The sequence below is a fragment of the Centroberyx gerrardi genome, chromosome 10 (genome assembly GCF_048128805.1).
Source record: "Centroberyx gerrardi isolate f3 chromosome 10, fCenGer3.hap1.cur.20231027, whole genome shotgun sequence".
NCBI lineage: Eukaryota > Metazoa > Chordata > Actinopteri > Beryciformes > Berycidae > Centroberyx > Centroberyx gerrardi.
Genome location: NC_136006.1, coordinates 10115423 through 10137582, shown reverse-complemented (window position 1 = coordinate 10137582; position 22160 = coordinate 10115423). Strand labels below are relative to the sequence as shown.

The 22160-nt window shown below is 39.1% G+C and overlaps 1 protein-coding gene across 1 annotated transcript in view; it reads left to right on the top strand.

Annotated features, from left to right (window-relative positions):
* The first annotated feature begins 10757 nt into the window (after positions 1 to 10757).
* The window catches only part of col18a1a (collagen type XVIII alpha 1 chain a), an 85345-nt gene continuing 73942 nt past the window's right edge, over positions 10758 to 22160 (top strand). The window contains exons 1-2 of the mRNA XM_071897806.2: positions 10758 to 10850; positions 10951 to 11024. Of these exons, the coding sequence (XP_071753907.2) occupies positions 10840 to 10850; positions 10951 to 11024 (85 nt within the window). The 5' untranslated portion in view covers positions 10758 to 10839. The remainder of the gene's footprint in view (positions 10851 to 10950; positions 11025 to 22160) is intronic.

Here is a 22160-nt window from a genome sequence, read left to right as displayed (position 1 = left end):
TTCTGCTTCTTTGTCAGCCTCACCTCACCTTAAGCAGGCCAGGAGAGCAATAAGTCGCGCTTACTCACTGGGGCAAGACTCTCCAACTTCTGCACTGTGCAAGTTTCTAAATAAAGAAAATAATAAAAGAAACAACATTAATATCAAACCGCTTATGTGTTTGATAACCTGAAAATAGAGAAGGGTTTTTAAGTGTAAAAAGTGTTCACATTATAACATTTTAGCCAAATCCTTCTACTGTATATGAAATTATTTTATATATAATAGACGGTTCTCATTTTAGCCTCCTCATATAATAAGGAATAATACACTTTGTACTGTAAGATGGATTGGATGAATGAAAATACTAGTATTATTTAATCAGCTCATCCTCTGCCCACTTCATGTCCATGTGTTTTGAGTGCAAACGGATGGTATGATTATTAGTGCTAATTGAATTAGATCTGTCTGCGTGAGAGAAGCACAGGCTAGCTGTGGGGGGTGGGGGGGGCAGCCTAGTCCTATTGCAAAAGCAGCCACAACACATAGCCAACACAGCTGGTGCTGTATTTCAATGGGAAAGTGCTTAATATAGTATGCCCTAAATAAAGACCTGCGAGGGAGTGTGTGTCAGGTATCACAAAGAACGCTCTGAAACCCGCGTGCTCATACAAACACAGGCCGAACTCACAGTATGCCCACCCAAGAGACCTTGCAGTCAAAATATGCTAAGCCTCCATCACACCCTTTGTTGGCAGCCCTGATAGAGAATTCCATCTTAAAATGTCACTGTTAAAATTGGTTTTCTCTGTCATATTCCCAAATAAATAACAGCAGGGCAATCGTCCTGCACCCAAAGGTTATTCTCTTCACAGTTGAGGTTGTAATTCTCTTCACATTGAAAATTCTGATCCTCTTTTTGACCATTTTGCATGATCTCATTTTATGATTTGCCTCTCAGGTTTGCCTGCAACAGCTAAAACTTTGCCTTGATGGACATGTGAACTTGCCAGAAGCCATCTATCAGTCATTCGAGTTTATGTATTTTGGGACAGCTCCCACAGAGTGTTGAAATTTTGTTCCCTTGGATGCAGGGACCATCTCAAAGAAACATAATCTGTACCTTATTTTTCAAACCACCTTGTTGTCCATCATACATATGATCACTTAGGACATCTTTTGAAGGCTTCTCTTTGTTCCATTTTTTAGTTCAAACATACTAACTTGTACAATAAATCCCATGGTCATATCTTGGAGTATTGAACCAGAATGTCCTGTATTCTCTCACACCTTTCAAAATGTTGTCAATCTTTACATGACACGCATGCTAACATAAGCCAAAAAATAGCCTCAATCTTGATTTTTCTATAATATATTTTTCAAATTGACCCCTGAACTGTACAGGGAAAAAATGAAATTCTACTTCATATTAAAGTAGTGGAGGAAGTTTAGGATATTTTTTATATATTCTATATATCTTCTATCACTGGACTAAATCAACTTGATTGCATGCGTATGGCAATGTTGCACTTCTGCAGTACTGTACTGTCTATCTATAGTGTTTATGATCCCAGTTGCACTGAAGTTTTATAAGTGCTGTAACACATAAAACTGAAACAAATTCCCTCGTCCTGACTGTGTGTCACTAAAATGCATTTGACCTGAATTTGAACTTGATGGATAACTACTATAGTTTAGATAACTATTATGTTAACATTCATTTTATAAGTTGCATACAAATATTTTTTCACATTGCTAGACATTTCATTAAATCCTTTTGGACAATGCGTTGAAAGTGGCTTCAATATTCCCCCTGGAGGTTTAAAGAGAGGAGATTAACCCCTGTGTTTACTCGTCTGGTTTAATTGGAATGACCTTTGCCCCTTGTGAAGCTGCGCTGCGTACCCCTCACATGACCTACCTCGCTTCAGTCCCCAGGAACGACCGTCAACATACATTCCGCACTCGCAATCTCCCTTCGAGTTAAGAAGCAATGTCACCCGTCTCCTAAAGGCTGAGTAATGTCCCAAGTTGACTTCAGTTTCCAACAAATGCTGTCCTCAAACGTCCCAAGTGCTTTGTCAGTACATCTTTACAGACTTGTGTCTGGCAACAGGGATAGAAGAACTTCAGTATCCACTACAGCCTCCCGTTCCACAACTTCAGAGTGGTCCCCCAATCTCTGTGGCGTTCAGCCCTTAGACACCCCAAGTGTCATTGTTCGTGGAGGACCGTTAAATGCTTTTGCAGCTGCTGCTGTCCCCTAAAAATACCGGCAGCCTCGATGACAGCAGTGAAGATAAGTCGGGCGCTTCCATTCACTTGCTAGCATGGGCTAAAGATAGGCTTAGATGGCCAGTACAGGGCAGACTGCTTAGCTTACTTGAGACCTTGCAATAAAAAACTAAGGATAAGGGCAGGCTTCTGGTCTTTAAAAATCTTTAAAGCTCATCTTCAATAAATCCCTTCCATTTTCTGATTCAGAAGTGACACATAGTCTTGATGCTAAGTTAGAACAAGGTATTGATAACAGATACTGTGGATTGACTAAGCATGTATCATAAAGTTCCATCTTTAGATGAGTGATGGTTTCAACAGGAGGGAAACCTCTTCCTGTCCCACTTGAAATGAGTCTTCTGTTTTATTTAAGGAAACCAAAAATTGCACCATATTGGATGGCAAATATTAGATCAATAACCCCACAAAAGGCAAAGATGTGACACTATAACATTCATGCATCAACAGTCCTACACAATCAATCTGCTTTCAATTGCTACTTTACCCAGGCTGGGCATCTGTACACACTTTCTGTGTGGATTCCTTAAGGAGCCAAATCTCCCATCTCATTTGATCCCTGTGGTACTTCTAATTTACTAATAACAAGGGAATTAGTAGAGAGGAAATCCACTTCTGTTCACTTTACCCACTTTGTCAATTTGAGTTTACCGAACTTTTTAAGCAAATAGAAATCTTTGATATAAATTCATTTTATAGATTATCTTAAGCAGTATTAGACTGATATCAGCTACATGAAAATAAGGTTTCATCAAGAAAATAAATAGAAATTTTGAAAATATAAAGGTTTTTGTTCATATGGGTAGTTGTTTGCGTCATGATCATCACTGACTGGAGTATATAGTTTATCCACCTTTTAATTTGCCTACTATATCACTGCTGGACTTTTCTTTATAATGAAGCATTTGCGTATGAGTGTCAAAAAGATGAGGTCATAGTGAGAGCTGATACAAGGTAGTTATACATAAATCATTTCCAAATGGTAATACTGTGGATAGACAATATCTAGCAAGTTGATAGATGCTCCATCACATACAGTATACTATATATCCATGCTGACAGGGAAGCTGGCATTGCATTGGGTATTACTGTGGCAGTATCAAGAGTCATGATATGCCACACTGCATACAACACAAATCTGAATGATGCAGCAAAATAGTATAATCTTTTTTTTTTTTCAAAGGGAAATATAGGAGGACTGATTTGATGTAGCCAATTTGTCATACTGGATATTGTGATTAGATGTGAAGCAATGATGCTAACCACACAAAGTGAATGAAATTTGGTCCTGTGTAGCCTCATAGGTAGAGCATGGCACTAACATGGCATATATTTGAAGCATTTAATACATTTCAGCATTTTCAGCATTTCATCAGTGACTGATGGCCATGTATACCTGTAGATCATCTGTTGATGGAATGTCCTAATCCTAATGTGTCATTTACTGAAAAGTATTTATGAAACCATTGCTGTACTCTGGGGGGTAGTGCGTCCAAAACTTTTGAGGGGGCACAAACTCACACAAATACAGTATGTCTACAATGCAAATCACAGAGAACAGAGCTATCAACATAGTTACTGCCAGCTTGACGATAGTTGGATTTTAAAACGCAACTATCTCTAGTGTCAACTCATTTGCAGAAGGAACCAATGGAATGAGGAGGCAGGAGAATGACCGAGGAATGATCGATGACACAATTACAATCATCATGACTAAATATAACAAAAGAAAAGCAACAAAAATTCTGTTTATTTTATATCCTAGAAATGTTAGATGTGAAATACCTGCCTGAAGAAGACTGTATCGGTCAAAATGTTGCAATAAACTTGCTGGGCGCTTAAAATTCAGTGTGCGGATATCCTTCCATTTTGCTGTAATTTGTGACTTTATCCTGAACCTGAGCCCGATTTGGGTTGGACATGCACACTAACACTTCTATTTTACAAATATCTGAGTGGGCACATTTCCCCACATTTGAATGGGCATGATGTTAACAGCTGTATGTTTATACACTTAATTTTCAAGTCAATACCATCACTATACAACTCAACATGCATTACCTATTTCCTATTAACAAAAAAGGCAAAGAATAGTAACATAAAATGTGGCATAGACTGCAGTTGGAGTTTCTACTTATACAAATGTTTCTCAGAGGCAGAGCTGCACTGGAGGTAAACATAATCTCATTGGTTGAATTTAACCTCAGTGGGTGGAGCCAAAGAACCACAGTTTTTTGCAAAGCAAGTTAGCTAATTGGCAAACTTGAATGGCAAAGAAGGAACTCTGATCAAAATAAATTCACTGGGCTTCAGTCAAACGTTACTTAGCCAGCAAAACTGTGGTTCCTTGGTTCCGCCCATTGAGGTTTTACTCAACCAATGGGATTATTTCTGCCTCCAAGAAATGCTTGTATAACTAAAACTCCAAATTGCTAATCAGACGCCAAGCAGTTGATGCAATTTTACCACACATTTTAAGATATTTTTACACAAGCCAGTAGACAATTGTGACAGCTATTTAATATTCTCTTCTCCTTGTGTGCATGAGGGGACTGGAGAGCACGTGGGCCTGAGTTTTTCAGTGTGTGAGACTGTTGTGTGATCGTGAGATCTGGCCTGAGCATGGACAGCAATGGCCCTTCAGCTGTTTAGTGGCTCATGTCTTACAGGCTCACACTCCCTCCTCTCTGATTTCAGCTGTTGGAAGTAATCTGATCTAACTCAGACCTCTGGAGCTAGCCGGTTGGTTATGAAATGCTTTGTGCCAGCCACTGGGTAAAAACTTGAAGGGGGGTTATTAGGCCTCATTTTGAAACGTCCATATACCCCAAACTGCTAAGAAGAATACCCAAATATTAAAATACCCAAACTTTTTTGTCATTCCCCCCGTTGACCCCCCGTTCCTTACGTTATTCTACAAAAATATATAAAAAACAAAAAAAATAAATCCCGCAGTTAGGATAAACCCATTCTCATCAGGCAGAGAAAGCAGAATTGGGTCAGGCTGTCACCTAATATCACACAGCAAGTAAATCATGGGACTAGAAAAGAGTGTGGAGCTCTTAAATCTAAACAGTGCTGACAGAATAGGCAGAACAACCACCCAATATCAAACAAATACTGTGACCTGTCAACAGTGACTTTGTTGTAAAAATAAATAAAGTTAGTTTTGATCAATATACTACCCCAGTATCTTGACAATGAATCAGTCTCATGTACCGCAGGGGCTGAACAATGGATTAGATTAGATTACATTTTTCTGAAAGCCAAAATAAATGCAGTGAAGGATATAAGCATCATAAAATCATGGTGTGTAACCCTATGAGGTTAAAGAAAGAATAAATTGTCACAGATAGGTTTCCACTGTGGTCCTCTGACAAAAAAGACAAGGGAAAACATAGGACATCTAAAGTGTAAGCGTTTCTTTCACTTCTTTAACGTTTCTTTAACTAATATACCGTATATACAGTGTATATATATTTCTTTTTTCTGTTTTTACAATAGGAATACATTATATCACTATATCAAAGGTAGGTATCAATAGTCTGCAGATGATGACATTCATTTTATGCACCAAAAGTGAGCTTTAATGACTTTGATCCATGTCGAGTCTTACCACAAATGGATAATCAAAGATAAATAAGATAAATATGCCTGCAAACAAACAAACTATTAATGTAATTGTCCCACATTTCCACATCACAAACACTTATTGAAATTAAATTCAAAATTATATACCCAGATTTGCTTGTGTGGATGCAATCTTGGATTAGAATCTCTCTCTCTCTCTCTCTCTCTCTCTCTCTCTCTCTCTCTCTCTCTCTCTCTCTCTCTCTCTCTCTGTCTCTCTCATCTCATCTCATCTCATCTCAATACAATTCAGAAAACAAAATTATAAGGGATATCTTCCCTGTCAAATGACCTATCAAATCACCCTTAGGTCAGAGGGATATTTTAAGGTATGATAGTGTCTACTATATAAATGGCATACATTACACCTTAAGTCATAGCACCAACAAACTAGCAGCTAGACATTTGAAACTTTGCTTACAAACATTGAACCTTGATGCTGTAACTTTTGCAAGTTGGTAGCTTCTCCAGTAGTGAGAAGTACGCAGTTGCCATTTCAGTCTCCAATACTCCGAAATTACTTCTTTGTTTCTCTATAATGCTTATTTGTGCTGTAGTGAAATCAAAGGGCACACTCATGTGGTTCAATTGTTCTGTTCAAATTATTTTTTTTTTATCATTTCAGCATCTCAAAAATGCATCAACTCAAAGTAATATTTTTGTTATTAAATAGCAGTTACTTTATTACTTTGAGTAGTACAACTCAGAAAAGAGAGTCTCCTGTCTCCTCTTGTTGACATTGTGAACCTGTTAGTTGCATCATGACCAGTTGGGGAGCTGTAGGACTCCAAATGGAAGTCTGTTGAAGTGGAGTCCAGTAAGAGAGACCTATGTACTTTTGCTTAAACACAAGGCATTTTGGATAGATGTTCTTCAGCCACTTCTTGTATTTCCTCTTCTTCTTCTTCTTCTTCTTCTTCTTCTTCTTCCTCTTCTTCTTCTTCTTCTTCTTCTTCTTCTTCTTCTTCTTCTTCTTCTTCTTCTTCCTCTTCTGCTTCTTCTTCTTCTTCTTCTTCTTCTTCTTCTTCTTCTTCTTCTTCTTCTTCTTCTTCTTCTCCTCAAAACTGCCTTCCCATGCATGAAAACTCACCAACCTATTGTCAATTATGAAGTCAGTCCACACTGGTTATAGTAAAAACTGTAAAACTAATTAAAGCTATGTATTCCCACATTTTACATTCAAATATCACACAATTTCTACACAACATCTTACATACAACAACGATCCACAGGATTTTTAACGTTTTCAAAAATTGAACCCACTGTGCATGAAAATGTTTGTAAATGGCGCTGTGCACAGCCACTGTAAACTCACACATAATAACTGTCCAATAAATGACAAAATTTTCCAGTCATTGTAGATGAAGTATTTCCAATTTCATAATTTTATCTCCAAAAAATGTTTTGATAGTTTTGTGAATGTTGCCCGTATGTAAACAACTATAGTCAATGGAAAATAGAGCAAAAAAACCCCAAACATTTCCATATCATCCAGATATCCGAATTATCAGAATTTTATCTTTAAAACTGTTCTTGGGATTATTTTGAATTCTGCCTTAAGGGAAGGAAAGTCACAATTATGCTAAGTCTTCTTTTACTTCTGACACTATAGGCTGGCCCTTTGAGCTTTGAGCCCCAAAATTTGTAATGGTCCCCAATACTAATACAGTAAAAATATCAAACATAGTGTGATGACTAGTGTCTAACTCATTAAGTAAAAATAGTGTTGCCATCACAGAGCTGTAATGTTTAATATAATATATTACTGTGTAAAGAGCCCCACCCTGCTCTCTGCTAGGTTACACTACAACATAGCATTTAACAGACAATTTTGCCTTTCTTTTCCCTGACATTGGAATGTGAGGGAAGCAGACATCCACAGAGCCGTGGACGTGTTCAGACAGTATGGGGCCTGCAGATAGAGTCTAATACAGCAGAGTCTAATACACAGTGTCAGAGGACCGAACCCAATGCCTTTTCACAGGTTAACAAACTCTCCCTATGTCACCCCTATATGCTCAAAGAAGTCATAAAGTATGAATACCTGTTACATGCAAAGGAAATACCACTCAATTCATGAATTTACACTTTAAACAAATGGCACAGAACTGTCCAATCACATTTGATAAACATGTAGACATCTCAGTCAAAGCCGGGGAACCAAGACGTATATCTGTACAAATCTATACCTACGTGTAGCCTAGAATTGCTGCATTAATTGAGATTAGGGGGCGGGATAAAACCTTTATCTTGTTTTTGGCAATGGGAGACAAAATTCACTATATGACTGAAATGTCTCGGACATTGGATGAACGTATTTCAAAGCTTAAATTCAGCTGCATGCCCCATTTTATTTTCATTTGATGAAGAATACTCATTGGATAATCCTAGAGGATGGCTATTCCTGGAGTCCACAGGCTCACCTTTAAGACTTCCAGGTAAGTAAATGATGCATCAACTCTAAATTTCACATTTTCCAAGCATTTTGGGGCTTTTTAAGAGCTTAGGTAACTTGCGACATATTTTAACTTTGCTGTTTCATTTTGTTAAGGCAAGTTAATTAATACAATATCATCCCAGAGTCTTAGCCCTAATCTGAAGGTGGAGGATCCTTTTTCCTTTAAATTATTCTTTGTTGTAACACTTTTGATTCAGTGGCAGGTTAACATTAAAAGGAAATGTTATCAGTGTACATAGCACACTACTAGTACAGGACCAGTATCAAAGCATTGATGTTTTCTCTTTGCAGCCTTTGAAAAAAACACCAACTTCATCCTCTGCTGGCCATCTTGTGTAAGTGCAGCATGCCACAACCCAGCTCATGTTCAGGGGGCTAATCCCTTGATTGGTCTAATTTGGGTTTTGGAGTGATTCAGTCATTTTATTTTCTTATCAGTCATGAGTGAGGCAGAAGATAGTGAATTGGAACTAAAAGATCAATCTTGAAACTTCAGTTTTATGTGCAAGCTTACTACTATTTTTGGCCTACACAGGCCTAACTTGGCTCCACTGAATTGCTGACACAACTACTCTTTTCACTTATGTATGCTACAGTATGCTTTTTGACACATATTGATAGCATGTTATTAACATAGACTATTCTCTGTTCCATGTCTGAGTCTTCAGGTTGAACTTCAGGAGGTTCAGTCTAATTGATTTAATTGCAAATGGGGTATCCTAGTGGCTCAGTGGGTTGAGATGCAAACCACGTCCATGTGATGTTGTGGGTCTGAATTTGACACACAACTATTAGTGCATGTCAAACCCTCTGTTATTATCATACAGTCTCATAATGCAGAAGTGGCTGAGAAATAATCTTTTTTGAGTCTCCAAATTAAATCAGTCACTCAATAAAAATGTTTGAAGGAGTAAAATAGTGTGTATTTTCTTCTGGATTGCCAATAAATAAATAAAAATCAATAAAGTTCCTTATAACAGAACACAAGCCTCACGTCAAACCAAAGACTTAGACAAACCAGAAATGGCTTGACATATTTGAAGAGCTATTATCCTTGTGAACTGTGGTCTTCCTCAGGGAGGTCTAACCTTTCTCTTACCTCTAAGCAAGATAAACCAAGGCAAACAAGCCTTCACTGAGACAACATGTGGTCATTACCTTGTCAAGTTCATTCTTGTGAGCCCACTACAACTAGAGAAGGTACTGACAACCTAGATTGTATGTGAATGACAGAAGATTTTCCGGTGGAAAACTAAAGTTTACACAGTTCATGCTGTATTTTTTCAGCTATTCACATCCACTCTAGCGGATGTCAAGAGAAGGGCATGACCTAGGTTTTGTCAGAGACACGTTTGAGGCCACAACACAAGAGAGACAAGCTGTTCTTACACAACCTTTCTCACTGTCTACAATTTAAGAACTATAAAAAACATTTGGTTCACACTTCTTATTTTGTAATGCAGAGCAAAATAATTCATCACACATTTGCTTTTGTTTGGAAATAATAACAATATAAGAAATACAATGAGGTTTCTAGATTAAAAGTGAAACCTACCATAAAAGAGAATCCATTATTCTTATGATCCTGGACAATTCAGTCCACTGAACACAAACCAGTCTCTTCCAAGACTAGAAACTAGAGAGCCAAGAATCTAGTCTGTGACATTATTAAGTGACATTTTCTGGAGCTCCTTCATTGTACTCTGTGATGATACCAGCATCGTTTTCCAACAACATGGATACATTTTCTTGTTGGGAACTGTCACTGCCATGAAATGAAGGTCATGGAAACAAACACTCTTTGAATCCACCAAATCAGTCCTCCCTCCAGTGTCAGTGGAGTAGCTCCACAAAGTTTCTCTTGGATAACATCACAGATTAGAGTATTGGTTCCCTGGCTTCTAGCTTTATAAGAAGCTTAGTCAACATCTTAGCCATGTTCAGAAATATAGACATAAATACATTTACCTATTGTAGATCAGTGGAATAACATGTAAATTCATATTTAAAGATTATTTTATATGTATACATCTTCTAATTGCGTAATCTGCGTAGGCTAAACATTTTAATATTATTTTGTGTTTTTTTTCTAATTCTATTATTATTATTATTGTTATTATTGTTACTGTTGTTGTTATTATTTATATTGTTATTTTATTTTTATTTTATTATTTCATTATTCTTTCTGTTTGGAGGACACAGAGAATTGGAACAAAATGCCGTGCAAACGCTGACTTGAAAAGTTGGGGAATTTGTTCCCTTTAGGACCTGGAGGAGATTCCTGTAGTAAACTCCTGCGGGTCACTTCTCTCTCTCTCCCACTTCTTCTCTGTTTCCAGCCAAGCGCTCCGTCTCCATCAGCTGTTCTACCAGCGTGGAGCAGCGCCGCTGGACCAGGGAGGCTGAAAGAGTTTTACACCCCATTTCCACCCGAATAGTCCATGTAGCTTTCCTGCTCGATTACTGCGAAAGAAGAGATGAAGATGAGGTATTTTTTTTTTCTTTTTTTTGCGCTTTTTCAGTGTTTTGTGGGTGTTAATGCATCGATAAAGTTGTGAATGATCGGCGTGCTTGCTACCTCTCTGCAGGTGTTCCTCATGGCTGGAGTGCCTTCTCTGCTGCGTCCTTATTGTCGTCAGCCCAGCAGCATCGCAATGGCCAGGTAAGAGTAAATACTAGAAAGTTGGATGTAATGTTTCTGGTGGCAAGAGCATATATTTATTTTTTGTAGCCTTTGCAATATGTCAGATGTTTTCTAGTCGCTTAGTTTTCCTGTGCGTTGTCAGTATGGTAGACGAACTTTGCAATTCACGCACAGTCTCCACAGTCAAAGATTGAAATAGTAAAATAATGGCTTTCATTGATAAACAGCCTCTTTGAGGTGCTGCAGGAATTGTTCAGCCTGATTTTGTAACAAACGGTGGGAACATAATGGTTGCAAGTTCCTTATTGATTGGTAAATGTTTTACATTGGGGAAGATTCAGTTGAAAGCTTGACTGGTAATCCAGCAAGTTATTATGTGTCCCTCACACAATAAGAAGTACTGGGCTGATTTCCTGAAACAAACTGCTGAAAGTAGTAGTAGTAACAAAATTATGATGGCAGAAACTTATATATTGAGGAAGATGTTTTCTTATCATTTTGGTGTAGAATGCCACACAGATACTGGCTGTTTTTTTTGCATGGATGGCATTATTCTACCGCCTATCCTGTGTTCTTTAAACAAAGCCACACTACATAATCATGAATGTAATGTATTACTGTGATGACAAATTGTTATGATACAGTGATAAAATTCAGCAGTACATCCATTCTGAGGAGGTCAACATGGCTTAGGGTCTGTTTACAAGTTTTCTCAAGTCCAAAGTCTACAATGTTCAGAAAACCTACATTCCTTCTTTGTTTGCTCCTTATCTGACCAGAGACTCTTGCTTCTAGTGTCTGCATCTCAGCGCTGAATGAGGCTTTGCTCATTTTTTTCCTACATGCACAATGATCTGTATGCAGAATAGGCAAGTGGCATTATTACAATTACTTGCATCTTTCCAGTGTCTATAATGTCAGTGCATATGAACAAGGGGAAACGACAATAGACCATTGATATTGATTACAATGGTAATGGTGTTGACGGGATATGAGCTATGGAATGAAAGAACTCTCTTCCGTTGTTGAATAATTTATTTTTGAACCTCGCTAATGCCCTATATTTAATTTAGTAAAAGTTCTGTTGGTGAATTGTGCAGCTGTCAGATGATAGGGTTAAGAAATTGAGAGGGAGTCCATTAATATTTGATGGACTGTGATCACTAGGGGCTAGACACAGCATTTTGAGGACTTTACAAGACAAACTTTACACCTGTCACACTGCCAGACCAGGTTCAAATAGTATTTACAAGTAATTCTCAGTGTGTTTTAACCTCCTTGGATTGCCGGATGGGTGGGGTTTACAACTTCAGGGCAGTTCAGATAGTGGGAAGTAAATTGTCAATCACAGTAATGTATACCAAATTGACTTTAAAGTACTTTATTGTATTGTCCTATGTGGCAGACACCACCCATCTGGTACTTTAAACAGGTTAAAACAAACATTAAGAAGTTGCTGCAGAATTATTTGCATTTTGCCATTCATCTGCCTTCTATCAGTCTTCCCATTTTTATTTGTATATATTGATAACATGTGGATATAACAGGTAGTAAAACATGAGGTAGATTATCTCATTGTGAACTGATATAGCTCTCTAACAACTTGACATTTTCATAGGAATGCTGTCCTGTCTGAATGTATCTAGGTTGACTTGGCCTACTATTGGGTCTTTAGCCCAGTGCCTTGGGCTGCCTGCTCCTTGGCTGAATTTGGTCTGATTCATTCCCAGTCTCTGGCTGGGTCAGGAATCCCTATTGTCATGTGATCTTTGACATGCACCCGGCGTGGTTTTGCCTGGAGGGAGCAGGAGGAGGCAGGGGGAGGGGAAGAGTTGTAAGGGGACACCCCACCGGGCCATTTAATGGCTGAATTAGATGCCGCATTAAAAATCACAGCCGGCATGGGGTTTCCTCCTGTTCAGAGCAGGGGCAGGATGGCCAGAGGGACAGGGAAGCCCCCCTTTTGGTTTCTCACAATGAGAAGTGGTAAATGAAACGGGCTAGTTGCTCCAAGTGGTGCTTTTGATTTACTGGGAAGGGATGGCAAAATGAATGATGAATTTTTATCCCCACATCATTTAACATTCTCACAAACATATTTGACTATGGAACATATATGGCCTGAGATGGGTTGCATGCGATTTGATAGACATTGCTGCTATTTGAAGTGATACCATATCTTCTATCTGATTATCTTAACCTATAGTTAGTGATGGTCATAATAACAAATAATGGAATTGTAGCTCTTTGCCCTTTGACAAACATCTGTTGACACTTTAAAGATAGTTGTGGCATTTGCAGGAAAACATCTGCTTTCGAACCTCAGGTGCTTCTCTATGGAATGGAGATCTGAAAACTTTTCCCCCTTATCTCTTTAACACCCCATGGCTGCTGGGCAAAATCAATTTTGTTCTCATGTAACCTTTGACAAATCATCCTGAGATTGAATTTCTTGCTTTTTTTGTAATTTGTGAGGTATTTGCAGTTTCCACTCCTTGATAATGGCACTAAAGCTAACCTCCCAGATGTTGTGTCAGATGTCTAAATGGATCGTTTTCAGCTTTTTACTGAGGCGACCACATTGTGGTTTTTAAGAAGAAAATTAAGGTCAGTCAGTCAGGGTGAGACACTCAACTCCTTTATACCTTGGGAATGTGAAACTTAGTTCATAGTCATCATCATAGTTTAGTAAAAAATATTTTCTAGAAACCATGTCTGTTCTTTATTGAACAATGTATAATTAATCAAAGGAAGTAAGAGTTGTATTATTGTGAAAGTTTGACTTCAGCTATAAATCTTCACACCTTGGCTGTGATTTTTCATAACTCCTGTAATCCTGCTCTCGTATGCAAATTAATGTTTATGACATCACATGAAGGGAGAATGTACTTATGGATTCTACACTGATTTGTTTGCATGGACTGCCTTGATCCAGATATTTATATCTTTTTCTGTTTATTGGACAACACATGCTCGGGTATTTTATAATCTAACACATTAGCCCCATATTCATAAAACTCCACGGTGACAGCATTGTGGTGTGCAAAATCTGTGGCTTGGTAATTTGAATTTATTCATAAATTTGTGATTACCATGACGGAGCCACATTACCGCTGCCTTGGTCCCAGTGGTAGCACAAGTCACAGCTTATGAAAATCAACATGTTGCTAGTAAGAGTTACATATTTAACAGCCACCATGATTATTCAGGCCTGTGTGAACTGTGTGAAGCGAGCTAGAGAGAGCTGAAATAAGACTAGATGTAAGGTGATGTTGCCTTCAAAATTAAAGCAGAAAATCTGTCACTCCTGGAAAAAAGAATAGTTAAGGTGTACGGAATAACAAAAAATGTGTCAATTGAACCATTACAGTAAATATGGAGTTAATCTAGCTGGTGTTTGAGAAAGCTTTTGTATAGGCCTTCACATAGCCCTGTATATATGGAATCTTGCATAGGCCTTTATGGCTATTAAAATATGCTGTGAAAAGGACATTTTGTAAAAACAGCAACTGTATTTTGATGGAAAACATATAGGAGCCCTGAAACAGTTCACACACATTCCTAACCTTTAGTTTTCTCATGTGTGAGCTTCTGCCCCTTCAAAGTCAAGTTTTCTGTAGTGAAAGGCTCTTAGATTGGTGTCTCTGTTAGAATCAGGTCATTGTAAGCCTCCCCACATAAAACACAATAAACGGACGGACTGTGCACAAATTCTGTTAACTCAGTGGACCTTGTGATGTCTAATCCTAGGATTTTCCAGTCAATAAACCTATTTAGTCATGATCAACATCTCTGGAGGTGACTCAGAAGTTCCATGTAACATTTGTTTTGGTATACACATGCTTCCAAATTGCCACGGCCACCAGCAGTTGTAAGGACATTAGACAGTTTTGCCATGCAGATAGTTTACCCTTTGGACTAGCTGGGTTTGTGGGATTCTGTGTGGGCTTTTATGTGTGTGAGAGAGGTTGTGGGTGGCAGTATGGGGTTCATTCAGACTGTCAAGTGGATGGTCTGCACCTCCCTGTCTGTCTCCTCTTTTTCTGCATTTTCAAAAACTCGGTGCAGGGGATTGACACTTCCCTAATGCCTCTGTGTTCTTACTCGTGCCAGTGTGACCACTGTCTTTTGTCTGTCACTCACCAAGATGTATGGCGTGGGATACATTCTGAGCCAGGGTTGACTGCTGACAATATGAGTTGAAGTTGCAAATGCTCTGGTAATGGACTGAACTCACCTTTTTAAAATCCCATTTGATGTCCTGCTTTAAAAACATTAGACATTCCATTTGTAAATGTCCCCTTGGAATTATACAGACACTGCCACAACAATGTTTACGATGTCATTTCAAGCAAAGGGACCTGTCTGTCTCTTAAAACTCATACAATGTAACAGGACCACACTGAAACTCAGCACAGCTGTCAAAGACTGAGGCAAAAAGGTGTCTCTATATGGAGAAACACACACATACTAAGGAGACCGAAAGGAAATGTAGACCCGGAACAGTTTACTTTAACGTGGATGTGTTTTTGTAAGAAAACCACGGTGGTCACATCCTGCTTTGATTTCTTAATTCGACCCATCTGGATCCTGTAGTGATTCTTACAGTTGTATATCCATGCTACACATAGAGAAACATGGCCCAGTTTCAGAGTCACCTCTGTTTCCCCTGGCAGTGTTTGAATGAAAGTATTTATGCATTAGGAACGTGTAGGTAAATGTGATTGTTGCTTTAGCTTAACCTCTAATAGGCATATTTAGAATATCATTCTCCTGATTATATATAATGCATGTCATACACATCTGCAAAGTGTTTATACCATGTCCATTTCAGCTAATGATGTTTATTATCAGCATGCTTTCATATCATTTGAGTGAACATTAGTGTAACTTGAATTCTCGTTCAGATTTCTGCGGCCTCACATTAGTCTAGCACAATGAGATGCCAAATACATTGCAGTGACTATCTGCACAACACAGATAAACCCACCTAGATATGTCATGTTTGACCCACATACGACAACGGGGCATAACCTGCGACGCCCCTAAAACCAGCTGCTCTGTTACTGCGTTTTTACATTTGAATATCACCCAAAGAAAGAGCTACCCCTCTTTGATCCTAAACCAATAGACCTCAGTGAGGTCATGGTTCCAGTTATGTGGTGAAGGAGGGAGGAAGTGTGTTTGGCCAGACTCCTAGGATAACTATTGGCAGGCAGAGGCGAGATCATGTTCAAGGGAAACCTCAAGGGCCCCAGGCGGATGTATCATAACCAGACACACCGCTGGAGGTGTAGTAGCGACTGGCTGTATTGATTTGAAATGTATCAGCCTGACACAAAGGGCTCAAATGGTCTGAGTGATTGATTGAAAAAGAAGGTCATGAATTTTCTGTATTGCCAAGCCACCACCTTTGTGTTCATATCTGCAAGCGCAATAGTTTATTGTTAACAAATTAATGTATAGATGTGGTTGAGCTAATAAGGTGGAAAATGGTAGCTGCATTGAGAACTGTTGAAAATTAAATGCATTTGTTGGCATTTGTTTTGTGATAGTTTCTGGAGGTTAGACTGATTGTCTTTGAGCTTTGCAAGTGTGTTTACACCAGAATGTAATTGAATGGGAATTTAACTCACTATATGAATGAAATTACACATAGAAACATGGCATCTTGGGAATAATTTAAAAAAAAAAGCCTTACAGTATTTAGGTCTTGAATGTTGACCACCATCAAAGGAGTTACATGACATGGTACAAATCAGATATTGTTAGGTTTGTTAGCATTGCCATGTGTAAACAAAATGCATTTGCGGGGCTTTGTTCTGTATTTGTAATCCTCCATCCTCTTCCCTTTCAGGACAAGGTAGTCTACAAAGCATCCTTTTGAATGCTGCTGACAGCTGTTATTTGTATTTTTATGTGCTCTCTCCGCTCAGTGTTTCAGGTGCGCTTGGCTGCTCTCTCATGCCGTCCCTGATGTCAAAATGCCAGGTTGACAGTGGCAAAACACAGAGGGAAACCATAATTACTGCTTATGTTCTAAGAGAGGAGGATTTGTAGGGCCACTTGCTCTGTACACCCGACTATCTCCAGCACTAATGGTACACTGAGCGCCCTCTTACCTCTCAGCGCCTCTTTCCTGTTTGCGGTGAAACCCTCACTTATTTGCTTGTCTTTCCCAGCTGTAATCCAGGTAACAGTTAGTTGAACCTGTGAAGCCTTACGCGGCAAATAACAGGATTCCATATGCAGGATTGCCTTCAAGATTTGAACTAAGAGCAAGAAATTACCATAACTTCTAACACAAAAAAAACGACTCAGCCTTGAGGTTAGCGTAGATCGTCAAAAACTGCCAATATGAATAAAAATCCAATATTTTTCCAGTGAAGCACTAATATATGATTTTTACCCTAATATATGATTCTTACCCTTTTAGCCTAAACAGTGAAATTATGATAATGTTATCCTGAGATTTACCATTAGCCTAATATTATTATTGTCATTATGGAAGAGATGATTTTGGATAAATTGTTTTTAACTTTAACTATATGATTCAATGTTTGTATATAAGTTGATGTAGTTGCCGTCCATCATAGATTGTGGAATGTCCATTTTTGATGGTGGGTTGTGCCTTCTAATTGGCTAAATGCATACAGACTGTGGGACTGATTGCCTGACAGCTCATGGTCCCTGATTGGCCTCACCTGAGGAGGTGTTGGCTATATCTGTCTGGAATGTTTTTGTTCCTCAGTTTTACCCGATGAAGGTCTAAGGACCGAAACGTTGTATCAGTAATAAAGTTTATTGCAAGTAAAAGGACAGTGTGCGGGAATTCTCTCTTCTCTTGCCTATGATTTTTACCTTTAAAAGACCTTATCTTCATTTGACTTAAATCAGTTTGATCTTACTATGATACATACTACGAATTTACCCCATACAGATGTATGTCAGGCCTAAAAATTTGGGTTAACTATTCTATTCTATTCTATTCTATTCTATTCTATTCTATTCTATTTTATTCTGTTCTGTTCTGTACTATTCTATTCTATTCAAAGGTGAGCACAGTGTTGTAAGTCAAGCATAGTTCTGCTGCTTTATGTGTAATTATGCTGAAATTTATATATGAAACTGTCAACTCTTTTGCAAGTTAAATGTGAAACTGTTTCATCTTTTACCTGATGATAAGATACCTGGTTTGCCCCAGGCCAATATTTGTTCCAGACAACAGATAGGAGGCTGGAATGCTTCTGAACTTCTAATGTTAAAGATTATGGGTTCGGGTGCTCTTTGGATAAGAAAGGGTCCTCTGGTTATCATGTGGACAAAAGAGAGATCCAGTTGTGTGTCATCATAACCAGAGAGATGAAGAAAACTATACTGTTGCATGAAAGTTATTGCTTCATATGTAGTTTTCAGGCTTCCCAACATTAAGAACCTTGAAACTGGAAATTGCTATGGTTTTGGATATATTTTGACTCCAATCACTAACTTTATGACAGGTACTTCAATAAAATTTAGCATTTTAGAGCAAGCTACCTAACTAACTCAAAAGGTACCAAGCTGTGAAGGTACCACAGTGAACTCTGTAATGGGTGAACAGAAATACAGTTGCAGTGATGTACTGTATTGTAAACTTGTCACTGTAGTTACAGGCTGTGAATCACAGCCTGGTTAAAGACATGTAGCTGGTTTAGAAACCGCTGAACTTCAATCCAGGTTCACTTCTTCTCTATGCGGCCAGTTTGTCTGTCAGCAATGTAGGCTGTATCCTGACTGAACACTGGTTTCCATGGCCACCAGGTGCAGATTTTTCCACCACAAAGCCTTATTTGGCTGCAGCAAAGGGAAACTGGATCCATCTACCTGGCACTTTGTCCCTGTCTCCAGCTTTAGGGAGTGTTTACATGTCCTCACTAACAGCCTACTGAACACCGGGAGAAATGAAACTAGAGACCCCCACTCCCCCTCTCCACCCATTTACATTCTCCTCGCCTAGGAAATCTATACCATCAGCTTTTTATTCTCCATGAATTGAGACTGATTCAGAGCGACCACCATTTTAAGGCTTTAAAACTGTATGGACTGCTGTATGACTGCAGTTATGAAGTGATCCTCTGGCATTGTTTCAAAGTTTCTTTGCATATTCAGCCACCTGAAATGAGCATAATATTTTAACTGTCAGATGAGATCTCTACTGATACATGCACTGGCTACCACCCAATGTGGTTTTTATGAATGAATAGACCATTCAGGATTTCATGAGGCCCCTTTGGGGAATGCCATTGTGAGTTTCGGACCTCACTTGCCATTCTACCCCTCTTCCTCCTCCTCCACCTCCTCTTATCTTCTGATTGACTCTCAAGATGTGCGGACCGCTTTTCAAGGCATCCTTAAATTCCACTCATTCACCCGTCCCTCAAGAGCTGCCATCTCTGTAGACACTTCTCTTTTTACCTCCTCTCACAAACCTCACACCATGGGGGTGTGAAAGAAGGAGAATCCCCCGGGAAGGGGAGATTACCATCAAGCCTAGAGCTCCTGTGACAAAAGAGGGATTTGCTGAGTCCTATACCTCTGTCCTCTGCACTCGTATGGTCTCGCCGGAAGTAGGGCTGGGGGTGAGATATGGGACTCGGTAAAACGCCCCGTCTTCACTGTCTGTCAAAAGTTCAGAGGTGGGTTTTGCTTCCCAGGTGTAGTCACACACACTCACTACATGCATTTCTTAGGAGTATTACATTTAATGTTGGACAGTGGACTACAGAACGTACAGTTAAATGTGGGTGGCTCCTCACTAACATAATACATTAACTTCAGGTAAAGCTTGAGGATGTCTATGACCACCAGGATGAAATCCAGCATATGGTCATCTCAAAGTTGTTTTTTTAGGTTGTTGCCCATTTTATCAGTTTTAAGGCGAACTCTTCCAGTCTTTGAGTCTGTTATGGCCCTTTGACTTGAAATCTGTTCCTTTGCTCTGCAGTTGAGTGCCTCTCAACACCACTTATACTTAAAAAGCTTCCATGCATTGCAAAACACCTTAGAGGTGACACCCATTCATCCCCTTTTGAGTTAATGTTGTCCTTATACATCATTGCTCAAAGTTAAGGTGTAGCAAGAAGGAAGGCTCTTTTGGCATCATGTGTTGAGCCTGGATTTTTCCAAAGTGAATGCCTCAGCTGCTCATAACTCGGAGGCTGCTAATTGTTACGTGAATCATGAGCGGGCGGACAATGAAGGGTGCCCTCTATTCACTCGATGGCTGTTGTGGGCCAGATGGCACAGTGCCATCCATTGAGAAGCGGGGAGAGGAGAAAGGAACTTAAGCCAACCGTGGGGTCGTTAAAACATTTAGAGGGCCAGTGAAAGATTTGCTGGGCCGTTCTTCAGCTCAGACAGTGGCATTATCTGTTGGGTAGAGAGGGCGGAAGGTCTGCAGTTACATTCCCTCCCTCATTGGTCACTTGACTGGCTGAACCATCCCATGAAACTCAGTTTGTGCCCTGGCTGAACACACTCAGCGGAGCCCTGCGGTTTCACAACTCATGTTTATAACCATATTATTTGGGCTTGGAAATGGACTCTTTGCAACAAGATGTGTCCTTATTGTCTCCAAAAGCATTCTCACCAATATACTATTGCGTATATTGCGTAAATGTTTTGTGACTTTCAGTTTCCTGTCTTGAATGTGTCTGCCCAAGATAAAAGCAGCATGCAAGGTAAAAGCAAAGACAAAGGAAATTCAGGAGGTGGATTCTCTCCCTCACTGCATAATGTTAAATCAGGTGGTTAGAGACAGGTAGTAAAGGTGTCAGTGTCTGGCCAAGCTGCACTGTGCTGAAGTAGACTGATTTCCTCCCACATTGGCTAGAGGGTGTCCATTGTTTTAATTTCACCTTCAGCTAAAATTGTCCTAATTTTCTTCAAAATGATTTAAGCATAGCATTCCACCCCATACAGTGATATATAGTTTGGCTGTGTTATATTGCCCTCACAATGTGCAAGTTAGAGGCGAAGCTTCATTAAATGGCAGTCTTTTAAAATTACATTACAGTATAACCTCCTTACCCTGACCCCTTGGCTCATATCAGGTGACATATCACTACTTTAGAAAATTCACATGAATCTTTACAATTTGTAGATATATTTGTGAAAAATATTATTCAATGAATATTTTAATTACAAGTCAGCAAAGCAATTTGTTCTGTACGTGAAGTATTTATTATGTCCCTATACTAATAGAGAGTAATGGCTCATTAGCTGGCAGGCTGATGTGGCAAGTGTGGTTTGCCAAGCAGTATCACAAAGTTGCAAAGGGGAATTCTTGCAAAAAATTTGCAGTGAACAAAACACAAACACCCACATAAAAGACGAACGAACTGTCGAACTGAACGAATGAACTTTTTTAGCTTTGGTAAGTAGCTCTGGTGTAAGTGGGATGATATACTCTGAGATGTCCATTAAATGATTTTAATGGACTCTGCAGAGGAAACCACCCTCTGCTTTGCTTTTTTCGCCTGCACATTGTCCATTACAATGGTTTAATAGATAACTTGTTATGGAATATCGTTTACTTAACCTTTACCCTATTCTGCCTTCTGAGATACAGAGTGCATGTTTCAAATTCCATGATGCAGTCCATTCTCTCTTAATCGTTTGATCTTAATATGAGAGTGAATGCCCTGTAGCTAAACGGCATGCAGACTGAAGTGCCAACCCAGTTGCCAGTGCTCTATGGTTGTTCACCCACACCCTCCAGCTAGTATTACACAGTCCTTGCATTGCTCTCAAAGGCGTTGGATTTATTTCTCTCAGAAGCAATGCAATGCTTCCCTTTTTTCACTTATACAGTCTCCTATTCCCTCCCTCTTTCTCTTTCTGTCTGTGAAACTGAAATCATGGTATGGTCACTGCCCTATCCATGCCTTAGGGGCAGAATAACTGTAGATTTTATCAGGGCGTAGCATGGTTCAGAGAGAAGCGTCTGTGTTTGTGAGCAAATTCCTTCACCTCAGTTTATATTCTTTACCTGTGTCTGTCTGTCTGTCTGCCTTCTGCCTTGAAATCAAATGTTTCCCCTTGGCTGGCAAAACATTGTCCAAGTTTAGTTTGAACAAGTGATATAATATCGACACCAGTAGAATAAAACAATGA